At 40.1% G+C, this 26,842-nt stretch overlaps 2 protein-coding genes across 3 annotated transcripts; both read right to left on the bottom strand.

Annotated features, from left to right (window-relative positions):
- Positions 1-404: 404 nt before the first annotated feature.
- aste1b (asteroid homolog 1b) lies at positions 405-26,456 on the bottom strand. 2 transcript variants are annotated; one of them, XM_072283327.1, is made up of 5 exons: positions 26,345-26,456; positions 15,842-17,214; positions 13,229-13,436; positions 10,767-10,962; positions 405-6,159 (listed from the first exon to the last, which is right to left on the bottom strand). In XM_072283327.1, exons 2-5 carry the CDS (start codon positions 17,189-17,191, stop codon positions 5,958-5,960), a joined length of 1,956 nt encoding a protein of 651 aa, XP_072139428.1. In that variant the 5' UTR covers positions 17,192-17,214; positions 26,345-26,456; the 3' UTR covers positions 405-5,957. The 2 variants fall into 2 exon arrangements, with proteins under 2 accessions (XP_072139428.1, XP_072139427.1); XM_072283326.1 differs by lacking the exon at positions 26,345-26,456 and adding an exon at positions 23,474-23,576.
- hscb (HscB mitochondrial iron-sulfur cluster cochaperone) lies at positions 23,572-24,373 on the bottom strand. Its single transcript, XM_072283328.1, has one exon. It carries the CDS (start codon positions 24,340-24,342, stop codon positions 23,572-23,574), a length of 771 nt encoding a protein of 256 aa, XP_072139429.1. The 5' UTR covers positions 24,343-24,373.
- Positions 26,457-26,842: the final 386 nt, after the last annotated feature.

The following is a 26,842-nucleotide window of genomic DNA, read 5'->3' as shown; positions in this document are numbered from 1 at the left end:
GCTGTTACCTGCATTGAAGCAAAGGTAGGACAAAGTTGGATTGTTTTCGCTGGAGCATCAGAGGGTGAGGGGAGACCTATTAGTATATAAAATTATGAGAGGCATAGATGCATTAGACAGTCCAAGTTTTTTGCATAGGATAGAATGTGAATCAATTCATTACAATATTGCATTGAGGTTAGTACAAGGTAAAATAATGTACTGCGGAATAAAGTGTTACAGTAAGGATAAAGTGCAGTTCAGGTAGACAATAAGGTGCAAGTTCATAACAACTTAAATTATGAGGTTAAGAGTCCATGCTATTGTAGTAAGGAACCATTCAATAGTCTTCCAATAGCAGAATAGAACCTGTGCTTTGCCTGGTGGTACATGTTTTCAGGTGTTTGTATCTTTTGCTTGATGTGAGGGGGAAGAAGAGAGAATCTCTGGGGTGGGTGGGGTCTTTGATTATACTGGCTGCTTAACTGAGGCGGCGAGAAGTGTAGACAGAGCAGAGTCCATGAGGGCAGGCTAGCTTCCGTGATGTGCCAAGCGGAAACCACACCGTTTTCTTGCTGTCATGTGCAGGGCAGTTGCCATACCAAACTGATGCATCTGGATAGGATGCTTTTGATGGTACATCAACTAAAAATTAGTGAGGGTCAGAGACATGCCAAATTTGTTTAGTCTCCTGAGAAAATAGTCAGCTTTTTTGCTGTGGTGTCAGCATGAATGGACAAGGACTTGAAGCACTCAAACCCCTCGACCTCAGCGTTACTGATGTAAGTACACCGCTCCTCTTCCTGAAATTAATGCTCAGTTCTTTCGTTTTGTTGACATCGAGGGAAAGGTTATTGTCATGACACCATGTCACAAGGTTAAGTAAAATCTCCTGAAATCCTCACCATCACAGAAGGCAATCTTCAGCCAATTCAGTCATGTTATAAAGAAACCACTGAATGTACAGGATATAGGACCAACAACCCTTCTGTGGCTTTCAACAAATCTGAGGGCCCATGAACTAGCTGTATCTCCAGCCAAACCATTCCAGTACAGTCACAAAACTGGCATACTTATGACAAAGTGAATGGAAAGAAGAGGGTGCATAAATCTTCCAATTACCATACATTCGTCACCGCACTGTCAAGCAGCATTGCATCACCATTAATCTGCTCAATGATGCTCACTTTGGATTTTGACTGTCAGATATAACACCAAACCTCATCGTAGTCTTAGTCAAAACAGACCAAATAACTTGACCATGGTAAGGTGAGAGCAACTGTACAGTATGGCAGCAAATAGGTGTCAAGAGGAAACAACTCCTAGGAATAGAGACATATCTTGTGTAGAGGAAAGTGGTTGAGAATACTGGAGGGCAGTCAAGCTGCTCCCTAGTTATCAGGGCAGAGTCCAAAGGCTGATCTGTCTAGCCGTTTCATCATAGGCTAGGAAGTGGGTTATTTGCTGATTGAATACTATTGAATTCTATTCAGTAAATACAGTCTGTCTCCTTCCATCAAGACCTAGACAACATTCAGCCAAGGAGTGAGAAGTAACTCGCTATTCCCATCTCCAACAAGACAGACTAAACATCTACCCGTGATATTCAATGGCATCATCATGGCCAAGTACCCAACTATCAATGTCCAGGATGTTACCAGCAATCAGAACCTCAGTTGGACTAGCAGGTAAATACTCTGGCTATGGGCATTGTGTAGGCAAAAGAGACTAGTTTAGTTGGTCATTTAATTACTAATTGAATTGGTTCAGCACAACATTGTAGGACGAAGGGCACGTACCTGTGCTCTATTGGTCTGTGTTCCAAGTACCAGGGCAGTTCAGATGCTGGCTATATTATGGTGTAACTGTGACATCCAAAAGCTTTACCACGATGGTAGTGTAATACTATTGCAGTGCCAGTGACCCAGGTTCAATTCCACAGCTGTCCGTAAGGAGTTTGTACGTTGTCCCTGTGATCGTGTGAATTTCCTCCAGATGCACCAATTTCCTCCCACATTCCAAAGACGTATGGGTTAGTAGGTTAATTGGTTACAGGTGCAAATGGATGGTGTGGGCTCATTGCATCAGAAGATACTGTGCTATATTCTAAATAAATCAATAAATCTACATGGCACAATTGAGATTGATGTAAGAGGAGAGGCTCTTACATACAAGAACCCCAGTAACACCAGAAGAAAGTAACTTGCTTTAATTAGCAACCCTCTACTAGTGGTACATTTACCATTTTTTTTACAGTTAACAAAATACACTGCAGTTGCTCACATGGGCTACTCCAACAGCACTTCCCAAATCTTTAATTTAAGCCACCAAGGGCAGGAGAAGTGAATATATTGGAACACTACCAATCATGTTTCTGTCACACAGCATGCTGTCTTGCTATTCTTTAATTATTGCTGAGTCTGAATCCCATCACACCCTGGGATTGCAACAGTTCCAAAAGATGGCTCACCAGTGAACATTGAGGAACGGACAATAAATACCGGCATTTCCAGTATAGTCCACACCTAGAAAATTAACATTTGGGTGGGGAAGTAAAGGGGTGGAGAGGATTCTAATTTTGGCTCTGTGTTTAAAGGATTCTCTTGATGGTGATACATGAAGGACTATTATCCTTCGAAAAGGTTTATTAATAGCATACTAATTATTATTGAACTACTTTTACTCTATCAACACACACAAAATGCTGGAGGAACTCAGCAAGCCAGGCAGCATCTACAGAAAAAAAGTACAGTCGACGTTTCCAGCCGAAACCCTTCAGCAGGACTGGGGGAAAGAAAAGTTGAGGTGTAGATTTGAAAGTTGGGGGGAAGGGAGAGAGAAAGCCAGGGGATAGGTGAAACGAAGGGGGATGAATAAAGCAAAGAGTTAGTAAGTTGATTGGTGAAAGAGACAGAAGGCCATGGAAGAAAGGAGGAGGATGGAGCACTAAAGGGAGGTGATGGGTGGGTAAGGAGATAACATGAAGGGAGGGATAAGGGGATGGGAAATGGTGAAGGGATGGGTAGAGGCATTACTGAAAGTTTGAGAAATCGATGTTCATGCCATCAGGTTGGAGGCTACCCAAATGGAATATAAGGTAAGTGTGGCCTTATCCGGACAGTAGAGGTGGCCATATGGGAATGGGATGTGGAATTAAAATGGGTGGCCACTTGTTCTTGTGGACGGAGCGTAGATGCTTGGCAAAGCGGTCTCCTAATCTATGTTGGGTCTCACTGATATAAAAGAGGCCATACCAGGAGCCCCGAACACAGTATATAAACCAACAGACTCCCAGGTGAAGTGTTGCCTCGTCTGGAAGGACTATTTAGGGCCCTGAATGGTAGTGAGGGAGGAGGTGTAGGGACAGTTGTAGCACTTGTTCCACTTGCAAGTATAAGTGCCAGGAGGGATATCTGTGGGAAGGGACAAATGGACAAGGGAGTCACGTAGGGAGCAACCCCTGCAGAAAGCAGTAAGTGGTGGGGGGGGGTGCGGGCACAGGGGAAAGTGAAAGATGTGTTTGGTGGTGGGATCCAGTTGGAGGTGACAGAAGTTTCGGAGAATTATGTGCTGGACGCAGAGGCCGGTGGAGTGGTAGGTCAGGACAAGAGGAACCCTACCCCTGATAGCGTGGTGGGAGGATGGGGGTAAGAACAGATGTGCGTGAAATTGAAGAGATGCAGTTCAGGAAAGCGTAGATGGAGGAAGGGAAGCCCCTTTCTTTGAAAAAGGACATCTTCGTTCTAGAATGAAAAGCCTCATCCTGAGAGCAGATGAGACAGAGGAATTGAGAGAAGGGGATGGTGTTTTCCACTTCCCATTCTGATATGTCTCCTCAAATTTGACTTTATCATTTTACTTTTGGGGTGATATATAGTAGAGTAACAAAATAATAACATTTAAAGGAATGAGAAATCACAATGCTCAGAAATAATATCAAGCAAAATTACACAAAGTAGTCAATCAGGTTCTGAGAATAATTTGAAGGGAGGGAGAAGTGGAATTTGGGTCATGTTGGTGAGATGACAATTAGAGGGAGGCATGTTTAATAGTGGATTATAGGACTAGAGCCACTCAAAGATAAGAAGTGACGGGGAGAAATACATGGAAAGGTTTAAAAAAATCGTGTTTAAACTGAGGCAATGTTAGACCAGAAGTAAATATATTGTAGATCACCTGGCACAGTACTCTTTGGAAGAAACCCTGAGCATAAGCAAAATAATTTTAGATTACCTCAAATTTGTATTTTTAACTACAGTATCTTGTAAATGCATCAGATTTAGAGAAGTTAATTTCTGATGTCTTTTTTCTCTCTGTAGATGCAGCTTGCCCATCAGCTTCTACTTTTTATTTCAGAATTTTTGTACATGCAGACTTTTACTCTGTAATTTTTTTGTAAATTGGAATGCGATGGAAGAATGGCCATTTAGAGTAAGTAAAGATATGGATGCAGGTTTCAGGGGCAAAGAGGCAGGGTTGAAGTTCCATAATGTGGAGAGCAATGAGGATGCCTTGATGATTGCACAAATGTATTTGTATTGATCTTGGGAGAATTTACGATTTTGAAGAAACAAGTTTATTGGTCTTGGAAAATTATTTGAATTGGATTTGCCATAAATAAAAAAAATGTAATAATTCAATTTTGTACAGAGTGAGACTTACTGTAATTGTTCAAGAAATTTATTGAGAATCTTTTTCCTGTCAAATTCACCTGACAATTAGGTCAGCCTTTGATCTTCTACATTTGGAATATAAGCTCTATAGCTTTGGTATCATTCCTGTGAAGCTACATTAAACTCTACACAAGTCTGATATGCCCTTACTTTGATGTGGAAATGGATACCTACCACATTTTGGTTATGACTTTTAATAATTTTTATCTGAGGCATTCCCTGAATGGCCTTCTGTGCTGCAAGGTATTATCATATGAAACCTTTATGTCTTCCTGACCAAGATGTTTTCTACATCATTAAACCTTCCATTTATTTGTACCAGGTCACAGTGGTTCTTCATTCTGACAGTTGGAAGGCATATTAACAGTTGTTGAAATTCTTCCATTTGTGAAATAGAGCATCTCTTTGGTTATGAAATACACTGCTAGATCCCAAATGAGCACAGTAGTAAAAGGGTGGTAGGGCTCTGATAAACCAGTTTTTTTTTGCTAACCCCAGATGGACCTTCAGTTCTTTAACACTCTCCCTCATGTCTTGGATTGAGACCTTATTAATGCATAGCAATTTACAAAATAATTAATTACTTAAGGGATTAAACCACCAAAATCGCAGCCAGCAGCCTGACATTAATGTCAATAGGTGGTAAGAAAATCAGAGCATGAGATACGTAATGTGGGGCGAACAAGGTTACTCTGAATACTGACATGGACTTAATGGTTTACTAGTCTGTAGTGCTGTAAGAAATGTGAAGATTTATTCAAAAACCTGAGGGTTGCTTAGGTGGGGAGAAGCTATAAAAGGTCATTTTATGAAGTGAACTTGAATTGGTAGCAGTTATGGTGTTCTTTTTTGCCTAGTTCACCATTTCAAATTTTAAAGTTACTGTATATAAATATTAATTTCCAAAAGGGTAGTTCTACATATTGTTTAATGTAGAGTGTAGTTTGGATTTTTAATATTTATGTAGAAACCTATGTTACAGTATCAACAATGTACTGCTTTTAACATTTGCTGTACATGCGTTAACAGAAGAACAACCTAATATTATGAATGATAGTGAAATTTACAAATGTTTCCATTCAAAAACTGCATAGATAATCAATTATAAAACTATGTTCAATGTATTGGAAATGGTAAATTACTACAGATCTTTCTTTGAACCCTCCAATACAAAGATGGTGCCGTTAAGCAAAAACAGTTCAGCATCAACAAATTTTAGGCACTATTCTTATTTGACAAGGCTGGACATCCATTATTTACATTGCAAGGGAGTCCTTGGTGATCTTTGTTGATGATACAATTAAATTAGTTTGTTTTCTTCAGTTTTCTGTGAGTTTTGGATTTTTTCCCCGTCTTAAAAAAGTCTGCTGGTACTGTGGCAGTCACTGCGTGTAGGAGTTTGGAGTAAATTTCACCCGCAACCAGGCAACCTTCCAGTAGATCCTCTGCGGCAGACATTGACTTCAGCTCTTCATAGAAACAATGAATTAAAGTCCCACTATAGAGTCTTTCCAGAAGAGAAACAGGACATACATTAGAGGGTTTCTTAAAGTAGTATTCAAGAAATGAAATTAGTTAGAACAAAAAAAATGTCATTCAAAAAGATTATGGTTGATCTTTTAACTGGATACATATCCCTTCATTCCCTTGATATCCAAAAGTATATCAATATTATAAGGTGTTCAGTGACTGAGCCTCCAGAGTCCTCTTTGGACTAGTCTATCATGAATACAGTACACTTTGAAGTGAATTCTTCATCTCCTTCTTGCATGGTGACCACTTACTTTGAGAATGATCCCTGGTTCTATACATTCCAGATCCGAGAACCATATCCCTGCCTCTATTCCAGCAAGAATTTTGGTTTTTAATGAAATTATTCTATTTGCTGCTGCAAAACAACAAATTGAATCCAATTTAATAAAGTGATAATACATCTGAATCTGATTCTAATAAAGTTGGGAGTTTTAGTTCATGCTGCATATTTTCTCCTTGAAGGATAACCCATCATTCCAGGAATCAAAAATGTTGTGAAGTTCTGTTGCACTCAATGTTCCCTCTGATTTTTTTTTTACAGCTGCACACACCAACCATTCCTCAGAGCAAGAAATGTTAACATGGCTTGAAACTGCACGGCACTTTAAATGTTTTTTCATTTGTAATATACATATTATTAATATTTAGAATGAAAATTGAAAAATCACTTACTTTTGATCTACTATTGAGGGATGTAATGAAATACAGTACAACAAAGAAAATCTTTCACATTTTGTAAACTTTTCCTCATCTGTTTTTGTTACAAATGCATTGTCTATAAACACTATCCAGATTAATTCCTCATCCATATGAAAGATGTATCCTCATTAGATCATCCAAATGTTCCACTTCTAGTCTGTTTCTGGATTTACATTTGATTCAATCCATAAGACTGAATTCACAATCACAGTCAGCACTAGAAGCATGAAATGTCAGCAACAATTGACAGTTCTTCAAGTTCTTTGTTTCTAAGCATGTAGTTGAATAGGAAAGATACTAGCATGGATAGAGCATAAGTTGATTGACAGGAGGCAAAGAGTGGGAATAAAGGGAGCCTTTTCAGGTTGGCTGCCAGTGACTAGTGGGTGTTCCAGAGGGTCTGTGTTCGAACCACTTCTTTTTACATTATATGTCAATGATTTGGGTGATGGAATTGATGGTTTTGAGACTGAGTCTGCAGATGGTACAAAGATAGATGGAGGGACGGGTAGTGTTGAGAAAGCAGACAGACTACAGAAGGAATTATACAATGGGCAAAGAAGTGGCAGATGGAATGCAGTGTTGGAAAGTGTATGGTCATGCACTTTAGTAGAAGAAATAAAAGTGTACACTATTTTCTGAAGATGGAGAACATTCAAAAATATGAGGTGCCAAGGGAAGTGCAGAATTCCCTAAAGGTTATTTTGCAGGAGGTGAGGAAGGCAAATGCAATGTTAGCATTAATTTTGAGAGGACTAGGATATTAAAGAATGTAATCTTGAGGCTTTATAAGGCACTGGTGAGGCCTCACTTGGAGTACTGAGAGCAGTTTTGGGCCCTTATCAAAGAAAGGATGTGCTGACATTGGAGAGGGTTCAAAGGAGGTTCACAAAAATGTTTCTAGGATTGTAAGGCTTATCACATGAAGAACATTTGATGGCTCCAGGCCTGTACTCACTGGAATTCAGAAGGATGAGGGGAGATCTCATTGAAACCTATCAAATGTTGAAAGGCCTCAATAGAGTGGATGTGAAGAGGATCTTTCCTGCAGTGGGAGAGTCTAGGACTAGAGGATGCAGTCTCAGAAAAGAAGGACATCCATTTAAAAAGAAGATGAGGAGGAACTTCTTCAGCCAGAGAGTGGTAAATCTGTGGAATTCACAGCTGTGGAGGCATTGGGTATATTTAAGAGAGGTTGATAGGGCATGAAGGGATACGTGGAGAAGACATTAGAATTGGGCTGAGAGAGAAATGGCAGAGCAGACTCAATGGGCCAAATTCTGCTCTTATATCAGTGAACATTTTAATTGAATCTGTCTTTACTTTCTCATAAATAACAAATTTAATATCACAGTATTTCTGTGAGATGTTTGAGGCAATGCTTTCATTGTAGTTTGTAATTGTAGCTGACATTTTTTGCTAATCGTACAACATTCTTTTTTCCAAATTCAAAAGTGGTTGAGTTTGCAATAGCAACAGGGTCAAAAGCTTGCTTCATCTCATGAACCCTATCATCTAGGTGATTACACACATGTTGAATGAAATGAATAATAGGCACAGTATCAACATTAGAAGTTATAGATGCAAGCAAATTTTTCACTTTGTCACTCCAACAAACTGTATTGCCAAGATACTGGGACTACAACTTGGTAATTTTTGCTTTTGCATACTGTAGTGCTTCAATTTTACTCAAACAGCTCTTCTGAAGGAATTTCCAAAGAGAAGCCAAATCTTCTAGAAATTTGTTAAGGACACTTACAGCTACTCGATATTGTGGATTGGTCATAATCTTCAAGCTGGTGATTGAATTGTTAAACTAATTAATGCTCTTTGCCATTATTATTTTAAAAAATTAACAAGTCAAAAATATATAATTGTAATAAAATAGCCAGTCATACAATTTTAAGAAAGACAATTTTTACCTTGTTCTAACAATTTTTTAATTAAAATATTATTATCAGATTGATATTTTTGAGAGATTACTTACCCCAAAAGTCAGAAAATATATATTTCCATAACAAACACAAACACAAGTAAACGATGTCAGGCAGTCAAAACAACTGACAGGCACAATGGCAAAAGTAAAATGTTTGACTAGATGATGTTGGAGTTCAGGGGACCTGCAGTTTATTACAATGAGCTACTAACTTCCATTCTGTGTTTATTGTTACAATTTGTAACAGTGTTTTAACTTGAAACATTGATAATGAAAATATATTGAAGCTTTAAAATGTTTAGAGTAAAGGTTGTGGTACGTTTATTATTTAGACAATTTGTGGTTTATATTCATTACCAATTACAGGGTATTTCACAACTATATTGACAGATTTCAAAATTACATTAGTATAATTTCAAAATTATATTAACATATAAAAGAAAATTTCAGCTGCGTGCAACTGAGCCTATAAGCACGGCAGCATTTCAGTTACTGCTCGGCTGCGCACCACGCAGATTAGAAGGAACAGTGGATGCACTCCTGACAGAAATATAACCTTCCTGCAATAAAGGATTACATACTGTTTACATTCCTAACTGCTTGCTATATCTTTGTTAATTTTCAATGATTTATATGGAGGGACAACTTGATCCTTCTGTATACCATTACTTCCCTATCTCCAGTCATTTAAAAAATTGCTTAGCTTTTTAACTTTTTCTCTTAAGTGATGTTTTCATATTCACTATTCCACTTAAAATTTTCTTCCCATTCATCTTCTCTATCTCCTTGAATTTCTGCTGCATTTTTCTCAACTCGTACTGCCACCCAGCTTTGCCTTATCGATAACCTTGAAAACTTATTCTAGATTAATGAGTTGAAGGGAATCTGATCAGGTTGGGCCCCAGCACCTCACTGGTAAAGCCCTCCCAACCCAAAAAAGGCCAGTTTCAGAACATTACCCAATCCTCAAATCAGTTGTTATATTAACCCCCAACCCCACATGCTTCACTTGTGTAGTATCTTATCAAAAGCACTTCGAGGTCCAAATTCATCACATTCACAACGGCTAATTTTTTTTTAAACCTTCTCATTCTCGAACTGCAGTCCTCCACTTTCCCTAGGTTTTGTTTTGTCTTTTAAGTGTGGCATGTTTAATTTTCTATAGCCTTCCAAATTTTATCATTTTCACTAACTTTTTTCTATCATAACCTATTATCAATCCACAAGAGTTCTTGTGGATCTTAGCAAGGGCCTTTTGCATGTTTGAGGAAACCAAATGCTTTTTCCCTGACCTCAAAGAAAATTCCTTATACCATAATTTAATCTCTCCTGTCTTTGTGTGCAAGTGATACTTATTAGTACCTGCTGATCTTTGCGCTTTTCCCTGTTCTATTCCTTGCAGTCTGTTTTGTTCCCTTATATTAATCCTTGCCATGTCACTTTTGCTGAATTCTGAGTTTTCTAATCCTTAGAGATGTACTGTCCCTGAAGTAAAATAAACCTTTGAGTTGAACGATTGCTTTCATTGTTAGCTACAGATGGACCACCTTCTGGCTTGACATAAAAGGGAATCAGAATCAAATGTGTTTGTTTGTTTGTGAATTATATTTGATAATAATTATTCAAATATTACCCAGTGCTTATCTACGATTATATACTTCATTGCAGGCTCTCAGGCTGTTTGAAAATTGGTAAACTTGCTCAAGCTGTTGACATCTATTAGTAGCAACCAATACTATAATCCTCCAATTTCACTTATTGTACATTCCCAAATTTCCTTCACCCACACTTTGGTGACCAATTTATTAAATCTCATACAGACTTATTCCAATCACTGCATGCTGGGAGAGCCAGAAGCCAGAAAGCATAATGACATTTAGTTCATTCCCTCCTTATACAGTAATTTTGTGATAATCTAGCTATAATACATATTTGTATTTTCTTACCGTGTAATATCTGGTGTTGGAAAAGGACAACACAAGAGTTGATTTAAATAGATTCCCATTAGAAGACAACTCTGCCACTGACAGAAGACATGAGCTACATCTATGTCCAGATTTCCCATCTTCTGCCCTCTTTGTCTCAGCTGGGAAAGCCTATCATATACCATTCCAATGTCTTTCTCCATCAACTTATTGTTACCTGGACAGGTTTAAAGAAAAACATAGTTAAACATGCTCCCTTAATTTGATCTAAAGAACTATTGAAAAATGTAATTTGGAGCAGAGGAAGGCTAGAGGACTCCTTGACCTTGCAGAGTCATTTACTAATGAAACTCGGCCTGAGCTTCACATTCTGCCTGATCCATGACCCTCCCTCAGAACTAAATATGTTCAGTGATCTACCCTCCACGGTAGAGAATTCCAAACGTTCACAATAGAGGAAATTATTTTAAACGCATTGCAGAAACTTTGTATAATACTTGGATTCCGTCTGCAGAAGCAACTGTGAACGTCCTGCCATTTTAATTCTCGACCCACTTTTCCAATGGCCTAATTGACCATATCCTGTATTGTTCATCATCATCAGGTGCCGTGCCCAGTTTGAGCTTTGACTGCCATGGCCCACACACTCCCGTTTTGGGTCAAGTGGATCAATTCATTGGTATTCATTTCCAGTTCTCTGGCTGCTGTCTCCATCATCATTTGTCTTTGTCTTCCTCTTGCTTTCTTCCCTTCAACCTTTCCCATAATTACCGTGCATTCTAACTCCTCTTTCCTAATCACATGTCCAATGAAGTTACGTTGCCTTTTCATGATCTCATACATTATTTCTCTTTTTGTGTTTGCTCTGTTCATGACATCCTCGTTAGATATTCGTTTCGTCCATGATATTCTTTGCATCCTCCTCAAAAACCACATCTCTACTGCTTCAGTTCGTTTCCTCATGTTACTAGATATTGTCCAACATTCTGAGACATATAACATAACTGGATAAACGTAACATTTCAGTACTCTGAGGCGGGTTGTCATGCCTAGTTTAGTATTGGCCAGTATACTCTTCATTCTCGTAAAGGTGTCTTTCACCATCCCTATTATTATTTTGATGTCCATGTCGCACCTGCCATCTGATATCACCCAGTTTCCTAAGTAGCAAAAGTTCTGTACTTGTTTTATGTCTTCCCCGTTTATTCTCAGCCTGCAGATAGGATTCTCCTTCTTCTTGGATATCACCATACATTGTATTTTTGCAATGGATAGATAGACCCATTTTTGCACTTTCTTCAACAACTATATCAATTAAGTTTTGTAGTTCTTCCTCCATACTTGCAATTAACAGTGTCATCTGCATATCTGAAATTATTGATGTTTTCACCGCCAACTTTGATTCCCAAGATGCCTCTTATTTTTTGTAATATTGTATCATCGTACACATTAAATAAATCAGGGGAGAAAACACACCCTTGTCTTAACACCTCTCTTGATTTTCGTAAATTGACTCACTTCTCCATCTATAGTTTGTTCCCAGTACAGATTTCTGATTAGGCGGAAGTCTTTCGAATCTAGATCTAGAGTTTCCTGCAATATTTCAAATAACTTATTGTGCTTCACTTTATTAAATGCTTTTTAAAACAAACAAATCTTTTTGCACTTGAATAGCTCGTTCTGATAGTATCCTTAACATCAATATTGCGTTTCTTGTACCTTTGTCTGTCATAAAACTACATTGTTCTTTACCTATTTCAGCTTGTATCTTACTTTTAGCTCTTGTCATCAAAATTTTTAGAAGTATCTTGGTGATATGACTCATTAAACTCATTAAATGGTTAAACCAAGAATGTGAGCAAATAGAAAGAATCTCTATTACTGATCCAAAAAGGTTACATCAACAAATCAAGAATACCTTGTATTGTTAAGGACTCTTAATATGCACTAAGCTACATTAGCATAGGAATACACAAATGCAACCTGCAATATACCAGTAACAGGGAATTCTGAAAATGACAATCCATTCTGATCTAACTATGACTCTTCAGCATCAAAAATATTCCAGCAACAACACTAGCCAACATAACCTGCTAAAGGGTCTCGGCCCAAAACATCGACTGTACTTTTTTCCATAGATGCTGCCTGGCCTGCTGAGTTCCTCCAGCATTTTGTGTGTATAACCTCCTTTAAGCTGGCTGACAGATAATAGATAGATATACTTTATTGATCCCGAGGGAAATTGGGTTTCATTACTGCTGCACCAACCAAGAATAGAGCATAAATATAGCAATAGAAAAACCACAAACAATCAAACAACAACATGCAAACTATGCCAGATGGAAATAAGATAATGAAAGTAGAGTGAAATTTTACAGATAAATTATTGCAGTTCGAGAGCATACACTAACAAATACACTATGCCACTCTGGTTTCTAACATTCAACAAAAAGAACTTAATTATTTTTGTGATATCTTATTACCTGTTTTGCATATTAGTTTATGTAATTCCCCAGTTACAATAGAAAGCAGGAGAGCCTGAAGATGATGCAGTGTTACTTTCGGTTCGGCGTGAACTACCCAGTAGCAGGTAATATAAACTGTCAAGTGCAGGCTGGCTGGCAGAGCCTGCACGTCAGTTTTCACTTCCAGAGTCTCTAAAAGAAAACAGGTTCTATCCAGGATAGAAATCTGCAAAAAGATGTGTGCAATTAATATCAAATAAGAAACCAATCTCATAACTCAATTTGGATTTATAATGAAGAGAATGACGTCCTAGTAAAAGCCGAGCTTGGGAACGAACATACAGTAACATTAAAGCAGAAATCTAACATTTCTCATAAGGAATTTCAGATGAAAACAGCCTTGTGTCACATAAGTGTAAGAAGTGCAAGAAGTCCCCACTTCATTTGGATATTTAAAGTAAAGGTTGATGGGTTATTGATTAACCAGGGCATCAAAGAGAGAAGGCAGAGAATGGAGTTCGGAGGAATAGATCAGTCATAATAGAATAGCAGAGCAGACTCAATGGGTCAAATAGCCTCAATCTGTTCCTAATTCTTATGGTCTCTGATAGTCTTTAGATTGAAAGCTGCAAACTATAACTATTACATCAACAACTCTTGATGAAAATTAGTAAAAATTCCACATATTCTTAAAAAAGTTAAACCAGTTAAAGTTAAAAAGGAAGCACTTCCATCACTCCACTTTGAACCAGAAGCCAGCTCCCAACTGTATTTCTGCTATAATAGATTAGGAATGTGGAGTCAGATCAAACATTACTTTATTAAATAGTGGAGTAGACATGAGTCTTATGATGATAGCTTCCTTGTGCAAGGTACGTTTTGACTCTAGCCATTGACCAGTTTTGAGCTCACCTTGGTGTTACGGCCAGTTACTTTCACCTCACTTTTGGAATTCTTTTCTTTGATCCAAGTTTGAGAGCATTGTTGAAGAAAGTTTGATGCACTTTGCTGATTGCAAGTGGATTGACTAAGCAATAATTAAACAGAATCAGGTATTTATATCATTGGTATATGTTGTGAAATCTGTTGTTTTATGGCAGGAGTACATTGTAATACACTAACATAAACAGTATAGGTATATATATAAAATCGTGTGTGTGTATATGTATAAAAATATATATATATAAAAATAAAGCTGGTCCTGAAATATTGAGCAATTGAGTGTGCTCTTCAAGCTCCTGTACCTCCCCATTGATGGTAGCAATGAGAAGGGGGCATCTCTCCCTTCTGGAAATGAGATAAAGCTGGGCAATTTTTGACATTGCTGGGTGGGTGCCAATGTTGCAACTGTACTGGAACATCTTGGCTGGATGCACAGCTAACGCTGGCATTGAGGACTTCAGTACTAATTTGGGATTTTACTTGGTCCATTAGCTTTCCTGTAATAGTTATTGTGTGGAGTGAACTAAGTAGGTTGGAGACTGGCTTCTTTAATGTGATGGGTGTCTGAAAGAAGCCCCTATTTGGTATCTAACTGAACATGACTGCAAATGTTAAAGTATTTTCTTTAGCACTCATACTTGGACCTACATGTTGAGCATGAGAATATTTTTTGAGCTTCTTCCTCCCAGAAACGGTTTAATTGTTCATACTATTCACAACCAGGATTGCAGATATGTTCTCAATCACTTAGTTCTAGTTACTGCAGTTTTACTGGTTTACCATATCTTTATTCATTAGATATACTCTATGTTGCTACTGGCATACCCTTCTGCACTTCTAATTGAACCAGAGTTGATTTCTTGGTCTGACAGTAATGGGAAAGAGGAGATTAATTCATGATAATTAATGATAATCAACTACTACTGATGATCCACAGTTAGCATGATTGTTGTACTGCATCACACAAAGGACAGTATCCTCTGCGTGAAATTGGAACCATCTCCACAAGACTGTTAAGATGATCTTTCTTTCCAATGTTCTCATTGGTATATACATCTGCCCGACACAGATACATGAAATGGCTGTAAGAATAGATCAGAGGTGAAGTATCATACAGTGAGTGACTTGGGTCCTGACACAAAACACTTCCAACATCTATAGTGCAAATCAGAATCGTGATGGAATACTTTCTATTTGTCTGACACCTTCTCCATAGCTCTAAATATTAATTCCCTTAAATACCCACGCAATGTGGTTGCTGTGAATTACCCAAGCTATTCGAATAGCACATCCCAAACCTGTAATCTCCATGGCTGGGGCAAAGGCAACCGGCACATTTGAACAGTACTACCTTCATCTTCCCAAGTAATGCACCATCCCAGCTTGAAAATATATCGCCGCTTTTTGTTTACTAGGTCTAAACCCTGGAACACCCCACCCAATAGCACTGTGGAAATATCCTCATCGTAAAGAGAAATGGCTGAAGTAGGTAACTCCCCCCACATTCTCAAATGTACTTGCAGTTACAACAGTGTGCAGCAGCACAAAGTGCCTAGATGATTCATGATTAATGCGATTTGACCAATATATACCAAGTGAAATTTATACAAAGCTAAATGAATTTCAGTTCTGTGGCATCCAATTTCTAGAAATACTTGAACTTCTTAAATCATTAAAAAAAAATCTTACTTCTGGTAGTCTTTGCAACGAATGTGTTTCATTTAATTTGAATCTCTTCAGCACTGCTTGAATGTTAGTTTTTTTCAGAGTTAGGTCATGTCTATCATATTCCTGCACGTGATGTACTTTGCTGTGTTCTTCAGCTTTAAGGCTGGCTTTTCCTGGTGTTTTAGTAGGTAGATCCGATGCTGAATCAAGAGAAGTCTCACTGGTACTCAGCAGACCATAAATAATCTGACGAATGGGCAAAGAACACCTGTGACTGCTGGTCCTGCGCATATTTTCCACCTGAGGATGCAGGAATGTTCTCCTCAAGGTCAAGCAGTCACTATGAAATGGAGCCAAATCTCCTTTCAATAGAGCAGCTAACATCCATTCTGGGGCTTTGCTAGCCAAGATAGTAGGAGCATGAGGCCTCATATCTTTGTTCTTAAAGTATGTTGCAAGATCCACATCTGACTGAATATATTCATTCACATGAAAACATATGACTTCTCGGACTTTCTCGTGGTCTCTTTGCTTTAGTGACTTCAGAATGTTTTCAATTGCTTCTTTTGGCTCAGAAAACCCAGCCAGCCAGTTCAAAAGCCCTTGAATTCGTGCATTCTTCCTCCCTGCTGAAGAAGTCCTTGCATGGGAATGTATTCTGGTGAAAAAGTTCTCCAGGAAAGGAAGGTTAATATAATCATTACCATTCAGCACTGCGAAGAGTGGAAGAAGAGCTTTGTTCATGTGATTAAAATGGTTGCAGAACTTTTCAACTGAGAAACACTGGGCTGAAATATAGTGCTCTGAATTATCTTTAAGATTAGTTACATTTTCCCACTTGAAATAATTGAGGGGACAATAACCAGCCTTCAAATCAAAGATGCAAAAGTCACTGTCGAGTGTTAGGACAGGGCAGTTCCATTGATTAGCAAGAGCGACAATGTCGCGGTCTGCTTCAGAATGGCTCTGGACAAATGGTACTTGCAACTGCACTAAGACTTGTTTAAAAACTTCTGGACCAAGTAGCGGCAACACAGTCCCTCCTCTGCCTCTTGAAATGGAGTGTGCCTTTAGGATTTTTTCTCTGGCACGTTGTTTGATGGTTTCAAATTTTTTATCTGTATAGTCACATCCACCATCAAAGACCACATATGGTGAAATATTACAGAGTGACAGAGCTTCAAAGAACTTACAGATGATATCTGTAAATGAATCATATTCTCCTCCATAATTAAGATCCAAATGAGAGTCAAAGTAAAGTCTATGAAATAAGTTATTGCCATCAATTATAATTCTAGTGTTTTGCAATTTTATATTATCAAAAAATTGATGATTTTCTCCAATGTAGGACATCAATCCATGGATACCCATTTTGCAATGTGATCAACTTCATCCTAAGTAACAAACAGAAGAGGTTGGTATTGTTAGATCACATGTGAATATTGTGGGAGTACAAGTCATCTGCAGCTATGTAAACACTGAATTAACTGTTATTTTAGCAATATCAGTATTTTTTCACCTTTTGATACCGAACAATTTTAGCATCTATGTAACTGTGAGGGTAGAGAACCTATACAATTACTGAGGAAGTACTGGCTGTCTTTAGGCAAATCAGAGTGGCCAAAGAATCAGGTTTATTATCACCGGCATGTGTCGTGAAATTTGTTCACTTAACAGTTCAATGCAATACATAAAATAGAAAAAATACATAAGTAAATCAATTATAGTATATTAAAAATCATGCAAAAATAGAAATTATATATATTTAAAAAGTGAGGTAGTGTTCACTGGTTCAATGCCCATTTAGGTATCAGACAGCAGAGGAGAAGAAGCTGTTCCTGAATCCCTTGTGTGCCTTCAGGCTTCTGCACCTCCTACCTGATGGTAACGTTGAGAAAAGGGCATGCGCTGGTGCTAGGGGAACACCTTACAAAGTTTTCCCTTGGACCTTGTGGGATGCAAATGCAGGAATTGCAGGGGCCCTAGAAGAGATACTTAAATCATCCTTAGTGATGGGTGATGTATCGGAGGATTGGAGGATAGCTAATGTTTCTCTGTTTAGGAAATGGTCTAAGAATAAGCCAGGAAATTATAAGCCAGTTTGCCTGATATTACAAACGTAGTACTGGGAAAGTTACTGGAAGTTATTCTAAGAGACCGGATAGAAACATAGAAAATAGGTGCAGGAGTAGGCCATTTGACCCTTCGAGCCTGCACCGCCATTTATTATGATCATGGCTGATCATCCAACTCAGAACCCCGCCCCAGCCTTCCCTCCATACCCCCTGACCCCCGTAGCCACAAGGGCCATATCTAACTCCCTCTTAAATATAGCCAATGAACTGGCCTCAACTGTTTCCTGTGGCAGAGAATTCCACAGATTCACCACTCTCTGTGTGAAGAAGTTTTTCCTAATCTCGGTCCTAAAAGGCTTCCCCTCTATCCTCAAACTGTGGCCCCTCGTTCTGGACTTCCCCAACATCGGGAACAATCTTCCTGCATCTAGCCTGTCCAATCCCTTTAGGATCTTATACGTTTCAATCAGATCCCCCCTCAATCTTCTAAATTCCAACGAGTACAAGCCCAGTTCATCCAGTCTTTCTTCATATGAAAGTCCTGCCATCCCAGGAATCAATCTGGTGAACCTTCTTTGTACTCCCTCTATGGCAAGGATGTCTTTCCTCAGATTAGGGGACCAAAACTGCACACAATACTCCAGGTGTGGTCTCACCAACGCCTTGTACAACTGCAGTAGTACCTCCCTGCTCCTGTACTCCAATCCTCTCGCTATAAATGCCAGCATACCATTCGCCTTTTTCACCGCCTGCTGTACCTGCATGCCCACTTTCAATGACTGGTGTATAATGACACCCAGGTCTCGTTGCACCTCCCCTTTTAACCACCATTCAGATAATAATCTGCTTTCCTATTTTTGCCACCAAAGTGGATAACTTCACATTTATCCACATTAAATTGCATCTGCCATGAATTTGCCCACTCACCCAACCTATCCAAGTCACCCTGCATCCTCTTAGCATCCTCCTCACAGCTAACACTGCCACCCAGCTTCGTGTCATTTGCAAACTTGGAGATGCTGCATTTAATTCCCTCATCCAAATAATTAATATATATTGTAAACAACTGGGGTCCCAGCACTGAGCCTTGCGGTACCCCACTAGTCACCACCTGCCATTCTGAAAAGGTCCCGTTTATTCCCACTCTTTGCTTCCTGTCTGCTAACCAACTCTCCACCCACACCAATACCTTACCCCCAATACCGTGTGCTTTAAGTTTGCACACTAATCTCCTGTGTGGGACCTTGTCAAAAGCCTTCTGAAAATCCAAATATACCACATCCACTGGTTCTCCCCTATCCACTGTATTAGTTACATCCTCAAAAAATTCTATGAGATTCGTCAGACATGATTTTCCTTTCACAAATCCATGCTGACTTTGTCCGATCATTTTACCGCTTTCCAAATGTGCTGTTATCACATCCTTGATAACTGACTCCAGCAGTTTCCCCACCACCGACGTTAGGCTAACCGGTCTATAATTCCCCGGTTTCTCTCTCCCTCCTTTTTTAAAAAGTGGAGTTACATTAGCCACCCTCCAATCCTCAGGAACTAGTCCAGAATCTAACGAGTTTTGAAAAATTATCACTAATGCATCCACTATTTCTTGGGCTACTTCCTTAAGCACCCTGGGATGCAGACCATCTGGCCCTAGGGATTTATCTGCCTTCAATCCCTTCAATTTACCTAACACCACTTCCCTACTAACATGTATTTCGCTCAGTTCCTCCATCTCACTGGACCCTCTGTCCCCTACTATTTCTGGAAGATTATTTATGTCCTCCTTAGTGAAGACAGAACCAAAGTAATTATTCAATTGGTCTGCCATGTCCTTGATCCCCATAATCAATTCACCTGTTTCTGTTTGCAGGGGACCTACATTTGTCTTTACCAGTCTTTTCCTTTTTACATATCTATAAAAGCTTTTACAGTCCGTTTTTATGTTTCCTGCCAGTTTTCTCTCATAATCTTTTTTCCCCTTCCTAATTAAGCCCTTTGTCCTCCTCTGCTGAACTCTGAATTTCTCCCAGTCCTCAGGTGAGCCACTTTCTCTGGCTAATTTGTATGCTTCTTCTTTGGAATTGATACTATCCCTAATTTCTCTTGTCAGCCACGGGTGCACTACCTTCCTTGATTTATTCTTTTGCCAAACTGGGATGAACAATTGTTGTAGTTCATCCATGCAACCTCTAAATGCTTGCCATTGCATATCCACCGTCAATCCTTTAAGTGTCATTTGCCAGTCTATCTTAGCTAATTCACGTCTCATACCTTCAAAGTTACCCCTCTTTAAGTTCAGAACCTTTGTTTCTGAATTAACTATGTCACTCTCCATCTTAATGAAGAATTCCACCATATTATGGTCACTCTTACCCAAGGGGCCTCTCACGACAAGATTGCTAATTAACCTTTCCTCATTGCTCAAAACCCAGTCCAGAATAGCCTGCTCTCTAGTTGGTTCCTCGACATGTTGGTTCAAAAAACCATCCCGTATACATTCCAAGAAATCCTCTTCCTCAGCACCTTTACCAATTTGGTTCACCCAATCTACATGTAGATTGAAGTCACCCATTATAACTGCTGTTCCTTTATTGCACACATTTCTAATTTCCTGTTTAATACTATCTCCGACCTCACTACTACTGTTAGGTGGCCTGTACACAACTCCCACCAGCGTCTTCTGCCCCTTAGTGTTACGCAGCTCTACCCATATCGATTCCACATCTTCCCGGCTTATGTCCTTCCTTTCTAATGCGTTAATCTCTTCTTTAACCAGCAACGCCACCCCACCTCCCCTTCCTTCGTGTCTATCCCTCCTGAATATTGAATATCCCTGAACGTTGAGCTCCCATCCCTGGTCACCCTGGAGCCATGTCTCTGTGATCCCAACTATATCATATAACTCATATAACTATATGAGTATTTGGGATAGGCAGGGAATGAATAGGGATAGTCAGCATAGCTTTGTGTATGGTAGGTCATGTCTAAGCAATCTTATAGACTTTTTCAAAGATGTTACCAGGAAAGTTACCAGGGCAGTGGAATTGCCTACATGGACTTCAGCAAAGCATTTGACAAGGTATTATGTGCAGTTTTTGTCATCTACCTACATAAAAGATGTAAATAAGATTGAAAGAATACAGGGAAATTTTACACCAAGATTGTAGTGGACAGCAAATTTGCAGCAGGATCTAACCAGCTGGAATTTAATCCAGACGAGTGTGACCTGTTGCACTTTGGGTGCAGCAGCCAGAGTAGGTCTTACTCAGTGAGCAGCAGAACACAGAGGAACGTGGTGGAACAAAAGGTTCTGGAATTCATTGAAAGTGGTGTCACAAGTAGATAGGGTCGTAAAGAAAGCTTTTGGCACATTGATCACACAGTATAGGAGTTGGGATGTTATGAAGTTGTATAAGATGTTGGCAAGGCCTAATTTGGAGTACTGTGTGCAGATTTGGTCACCTACCTGAAGAAAAGATGTAAAGGAGGTTGAGAGAATACAGAGAAAGTATACAAGGATGTTGGGCCAGACTACAACTAGAAGTCATGGGTTCAGGTGAAAGGTGAAATGTTTAAAGGGAATATGAGGGGAGACTTATTCAAAGGATGGTGAAAGTGTGAAATGAGCTGCCAGTACAAGTGGTGCACGTGATTTCAACATTTCGGAGAGGTTTGAATTGGTACACGGATGGGAGGGGTACAGAGGGCTATAGTCTGGGTGCAAGTCAATGGGACTAGGCAATTTAAATAGTTTAGCATGGATTAGACTGGCCAAAAGGCCTTTTTTTGTGCTTAGTTTTTCTACGACTCCATGACTCTTTCATTCCAATAGACTGACGTCCTTGTGTTCAAAAATTCAAAGCAGTCTTTAAGGAACCTTAATCACCACTATGAGTAAAATTCTGTAAATCAGAAAGTAAAGTGGAAATCTGAAATCAAACAGATGCCAAGAAGAGTAGTGTGAACTGCCTTCTAGTGATGAAATGCTTTGAGAGGTTGGTTGTGGCTAGAATGAATTCCTGCCTCAGCAAGGACCTGAACCCACTGCAATTTGCCTATCACAATTGGTCCACTACAGATGCATTCTCAATGGCTCTTCACACGGCTTTAGATCACCCAGAAAATAAAAACACCCACCTCAGGATGCTGTTCATTGACTATAGCTCAGCGTTTTAATACCATAATTCCCATAGTCCTGATCGATAAGCTACAGCACCTGGGCCTCTGTGCCTCCCTCTGTAACTGGATCCTAGACTTCCTAACTGGAAGACCACAATCTGTGTCGATTGGTGATAATATCTCCTCCTCACTGATGATCAACACTGTTCACCTCAGGGCATTAGCTCAAATACCATCTATAAATTTGCTGATGATAAAACCATTGTTGGTAGAATCTTAGATGGAGATGAGAGGGCGTACTGGAGTAGAATATACCAGCTAGTTGAGTAGTGTCACAGCAACAACCTTGCACTCAATGTCAGTAAAGCAAAAGAGCTGATTGTGGACTTCAAGAAGTGTATGATGAGGGAACAGGAACCAATCTTTATAGAAGATCAGAAGTGTAGAGAGTGAGCAATTTCAAATTCCTGGGTGCCATCTGATTTGGGCTATTTAGAATCTATTTAATATACATATATTCTTACTGTAATTGATTTCCTTTCTATATTATCATGTAATGCACTGTACTGCTGGTGCCGTTAACAAATTTCACGACTTATGCCAGTGATAATAAACCTGATTCAGATCAAATTACTCAGAATGAAAGGTAATTCTTTATTTTTGACAGATGATGCATGTAAACATTCATCCCATTCAAAAATTTCATACATTTAGCTGCAGCTATTTAAATATATTTATTTACTATTGCTTATAAAATCATGTGGTGGCAATTCAAGTGTTCATACGCCTTAAATTTAGGATATAATTGATAAGTGTGTATTATCCACTGATATTTTGTTAGAATTTATAACCTTTAGTAAAGACAAGCTTCTAATGTCACTATGGGGAGCTGGTGAATAAAGGATGTGAAAAGATAACACCCCTACAATAACTGCATTCAAAAGAATTTCACTGGGACATTATGCCTTGGGAAATCTCAGTCAATGAAAGGTGTGATTATGTTAAAAAGGGATGAAAGCAGAGAAGTTTTTAAAGGAAGTTGAAGGGCATCAGATTTCAGAAACTAGATACTTTGCGATGACTCGTTAAGAAATGCTTCCTTTTGGATGAGTTAGGCAGAAACTTACACAAAAGGGCAGTCTCAAAAATGAAGTGTGATGACACAAAAGGTAAAGCCAAATTGGGACTCACAAGTGGGGTTAAATTAATGCTGACATTTCAATTATAATTCCTCATTCTTTTAATCGTCAACGTAATCTAACAGATGCACATACGCAAAGGCCACTTTAGACCACATCTGGAGTTTAGACCTCCTTAAAAAAAAACACGGCACACTCCTTTGACTTGTGGAATGTGCCTTTGAGTAGGTATATCTGAGATTTGGGGGATTTTGATCTGATAGACTGACAAGAGACTGAAAATGTACATTTGTTATACAAAACAGTGAGAAAATCAAAACCTGAACATTGTAAAGATAAACTGTTGAAATTTAGCTCGAACGTGATTCTGGGACGAGGAGCAACAGTTTACCCCGGGCATCGGCGCACGGCCTGGCCTTCAGCGGGGCAGCAGTCGCTCCTTCACTCTGCCTCCGATACTGTTCCAGTACTTCATCTGCTGCAGCAGCGGCCGGGCGTCCCGCGGGCGACTCTGCTCGAAAGCCCGCATCACCTGCGCGTCCAGCTCCAGCAGCCGCTCTTCCACCGAGGCGGCCACACGGCGGATGTCGGCCTGGGTCTCAGCCTCGGCCAGCCGCTCGTTGAGCTCCAACACGGTGCTCAGGAAGTCGGGGTCGGTGTTGGCCTCGTCCTCCGCCGCCACAGGCTCGTCGGGCAACTCTAGCTGCAGTAGGTAGAGACCTCGGGACAGAGGCCGGAGCAGGGCGGCGTAGGCCTCGTTGACCAGCGCCGACTGCTCCTCCGAGTACCGGCGCTCGGCCTCGGTGCTCTGCCCGAAGTTGTCTGGATGCAGGGCGCGCAGGAGCCGCCGGTGCGATTCTTGCAGCCGCTCGGTGTTCAGCCGATAGCGGCGCGGCAGGCCCAGCAACTGGAAGTAGTCCAGCCGCCGGTCCGGGGGTTGCAGCGCCCGGCAGGACGGACAGAAGAAAGCCGGCGGCTCGGGGGCAGCTCCGCAGCGCCAGCACTCAGCGGAGTGAAGGCGCAGGCCGATCTGGGCAGCGGCCGGACATCCGGCCCAGACCTGCCAGCCACGGGGCTCGGCTCCCCGCAGCCACCGCCCGGCCGGCAGGGCGGAGCGGACCAGCGCTCGGCACCGTCCACCCCTCGGTAACGGCGAGAGGGCCGCACGCAGCACGACGCGAAGCAGCATCCCCCCCGCTGAGAGAGAGCGCGCTCGCCGACCGGCATGGCGTCACTTCCGGCATGCCCCCCCCCGACTCCCGTCCAATCAGCGCCGGGAACCTGTCAACCTGCTCCGCCTCACGGCGACTGCCCGACCCTGACAACCTGAGCGTGAGAGGCTGATTCAGGTCTTCCCCTCCGCCATCCCATTCCTAAATAGACACCGCCTCACTCTTCTTTTATTAAACAGTATTTCCGTTTTTGCACATTAAAAAAAATCTATTTAATAAACGTCATTGATTTACTTGTTTATTATTGTTTTATTTTATTCACCATTATTATTTTTTTCTCTCTGCTAGATTATGTATCGCATTGAACTGTTGCTGCTAAATTAACAGATTTCAAGTCACATGCCGGTGATAATAAACCTGATTCTGATATTGAAAACTGTGTGAAAATCCAAGGGAATAATCTTGTGGTTACTCCTTACATACTACGTGCATCCTAAAAGAACTCTAGTAGATTACTCAAACGTGATTTCCCTTGTGTAAAATCATACGACTTTGCTCATCCATGTTCGTTCCAGGGGAGCCCTCGGAGGGATTGCTGGTTCAAGTCGCTTCCCTCGGAGGGGCTGGGGGTTTGGTTGATGTCAGTTTTTGCGCGAGGGGGAGGTTAGAGGAGTTCGAGGTTTGCGAGTTTTTGTTTCTTTTTCTTTTCTTGCGGATGGGAGGGGCGATTGATGTCTTTCTCCAATTACCTCTATGGTTTTCTGTATTTTATGGCTATCTGGAGAAGACACATCTCAGTGTTGTATTCTGTATACACATCTTTGATAGTAAAATGAACCTTTGAACCTTTTCTTTTTCTGGTCTTTTTGTAATTCCATCCTCCATCACAGATTCAAGCACTTTCTGATACTGATGTCAAGCAAACATGTTACAGTTCCCTAATATCTCTTTCTTGAATACAAGGGTTGCATTTGCTACTTGCCAATCTGCAAGAACCATTCCAGAATTTATAACATTTTGTAAGAGGATAACCAGAGTATAAACTACTTCCACAGCTGCTTATTTGAAAATGCAAACCCCTGAGAGAGGATCCTTGGAATTTATCACCTTTCACCAACTTCTACAATACTCTTTTTACTAACACTAATTTTCTTCAGTTTGTTAATCCTGTTTGATTCTTGGCTCGCTTGCATTTTTATCAGTTTTTTGAGATTTATTTGGTGATGACTAACTTATCAAGTATTTGTTGGCCATTTCCTTACTTTTTCATAGATTTCTGTCTCTCAGGGGCCCTTGTCGGTCATTTCCTTTTTACATACCAAAGAAGCCTTCATGCCTACTTCTAAGTTAATTTTTACTCTATCTTGCCATTCTTTTGCAAGTTTTGATCCTCATATGCTTATCTATTTCTTTCCAAAACACTGCCTAGTCTGGTCCCTCTCCATTTCTTTAATATTCCTCGGCTCCATAACCTTGTGAGCTCTCGGCTCACTTCCAATTCTGAAATCCTGTTCATCTCTGAATTTAACTTCTCTACCAGCCTGTGCAATTCTATTGGCTGCAGATCTCTCTAGTTTGTCTGCACCTGAGGAGGTAACAATAAAGACTCCGAGTTGTACTCTTTGAATCAAAAGTCTACTGACACAAGTGCTTCATAACAAAACCAGTCGTCTACACTGTCACTGTAGATCTAGAATGAAAATTGAGGCTTACAATGACCACCGGGAAGCCGAAGTAGCGTAATTGTTTGATACAGTCTCAGAGAAAGAGCAATGTATTTTCGGTAAAAACAAATATAACGAATTACACATCACCAATAAAACCCCTGAATTCCCAGTTTATAGAAATATAACCGAAGGAGTGCGAGAATAGCGCTGCCAAATGAACGCGATTAAAGAGATTTTTTTTAAAACAGTATTTATACGAAGGAAATGTGCACTCTTCGATGCATAGCTTTATTCTCAGTGAAATAAGTTTCTTATATTACTCAACCAACAATCGACAAAAACAACATCTTACTAGTAGCGCAAACACGAGGAATTCTGCAGATGCTGGAAATTCAAGCAACACACATCAAAGTTGCTGGTGAGCGCAGCAGGCCAGGCAGCATCTCTAGGAAGAGGTACAGTCGACGTTTCAGGCCGAGATCCTTCGTCAGGACTAACTTGGAAGAGATTTGGAAGTGTACTGCTAATACACTTACTAGTAGCGCAGCCTCCGCGAGGAAGTACAGCCCTGTCCTTGTCAATATCCGACCGGAGCACAAATGCTCAACACAACAGTTCCCACCAAAAGCATCTCCACGCGGATCGAAGATTTATGTTAATTTGGAGTGGCGTTATTGTTAAAGTTATCAATAGCAGAACAGACGACGTAAAAACTATAAAAATAGAACTTAGAATGTTAAAAACGACTTCCTGTATTTAAAATGCATCGATTTAGAATTGGAATCTCCACGAATGTAGCTTGATTCGCTGATCATTTCGTGAATCTTTTTTTATAGGAATTAGAATACTT

The sequence above is a fragment of the Mobula birostris genome, chromosome 19 (genome assembly GCF_030028105.1).
Source record: "Mobula birostris isolate sMobBir1 chromosome 19, sMobBir1.hap1, whole genome shotgun sequence".
Taxonomy (NCBI): Eukaryota; Metazoa; Chordata; class Chondrichthyes; order Myliobatiformes; family Myliobatidae; genus Mobula; species Mobula birostris.
This window is presented reverse-complemented; position numbering and strand designations above follow the sequence as displayed.

Excerpts from the sequence above, each read along its gene's own strand:
- hscb (XM_072283328.1), bottom strand. The coding sequence starts at position 24,342 with ATGCTGCTTCGCGTCGTGCTGCGTGCGGCCCTCTCGCCGTTACCGAGG.
- aste1b (XM_072283327.1), bottom strand. The coding sequence starts at position 17,191 with ATGGGTATCCATGGATTGATGTCCTACATTGGAGAAAATCATCAATTT. Across the intron at positions 10,963-13,228 it reads TAAACTAATATGCAAAACAG|GTAACAATAAGTTGATGGAG; the intron begins GTAATAAGATAT and ends AAACCTGTCCAG. Across the intron at positions 6,160-10,766 it reads CCAACACCAGATATTACACG|ACTCTATAGTGGGACTTTAA; the intron begins GTAAGAAAATAC and ends TCTTCTGGAAAG.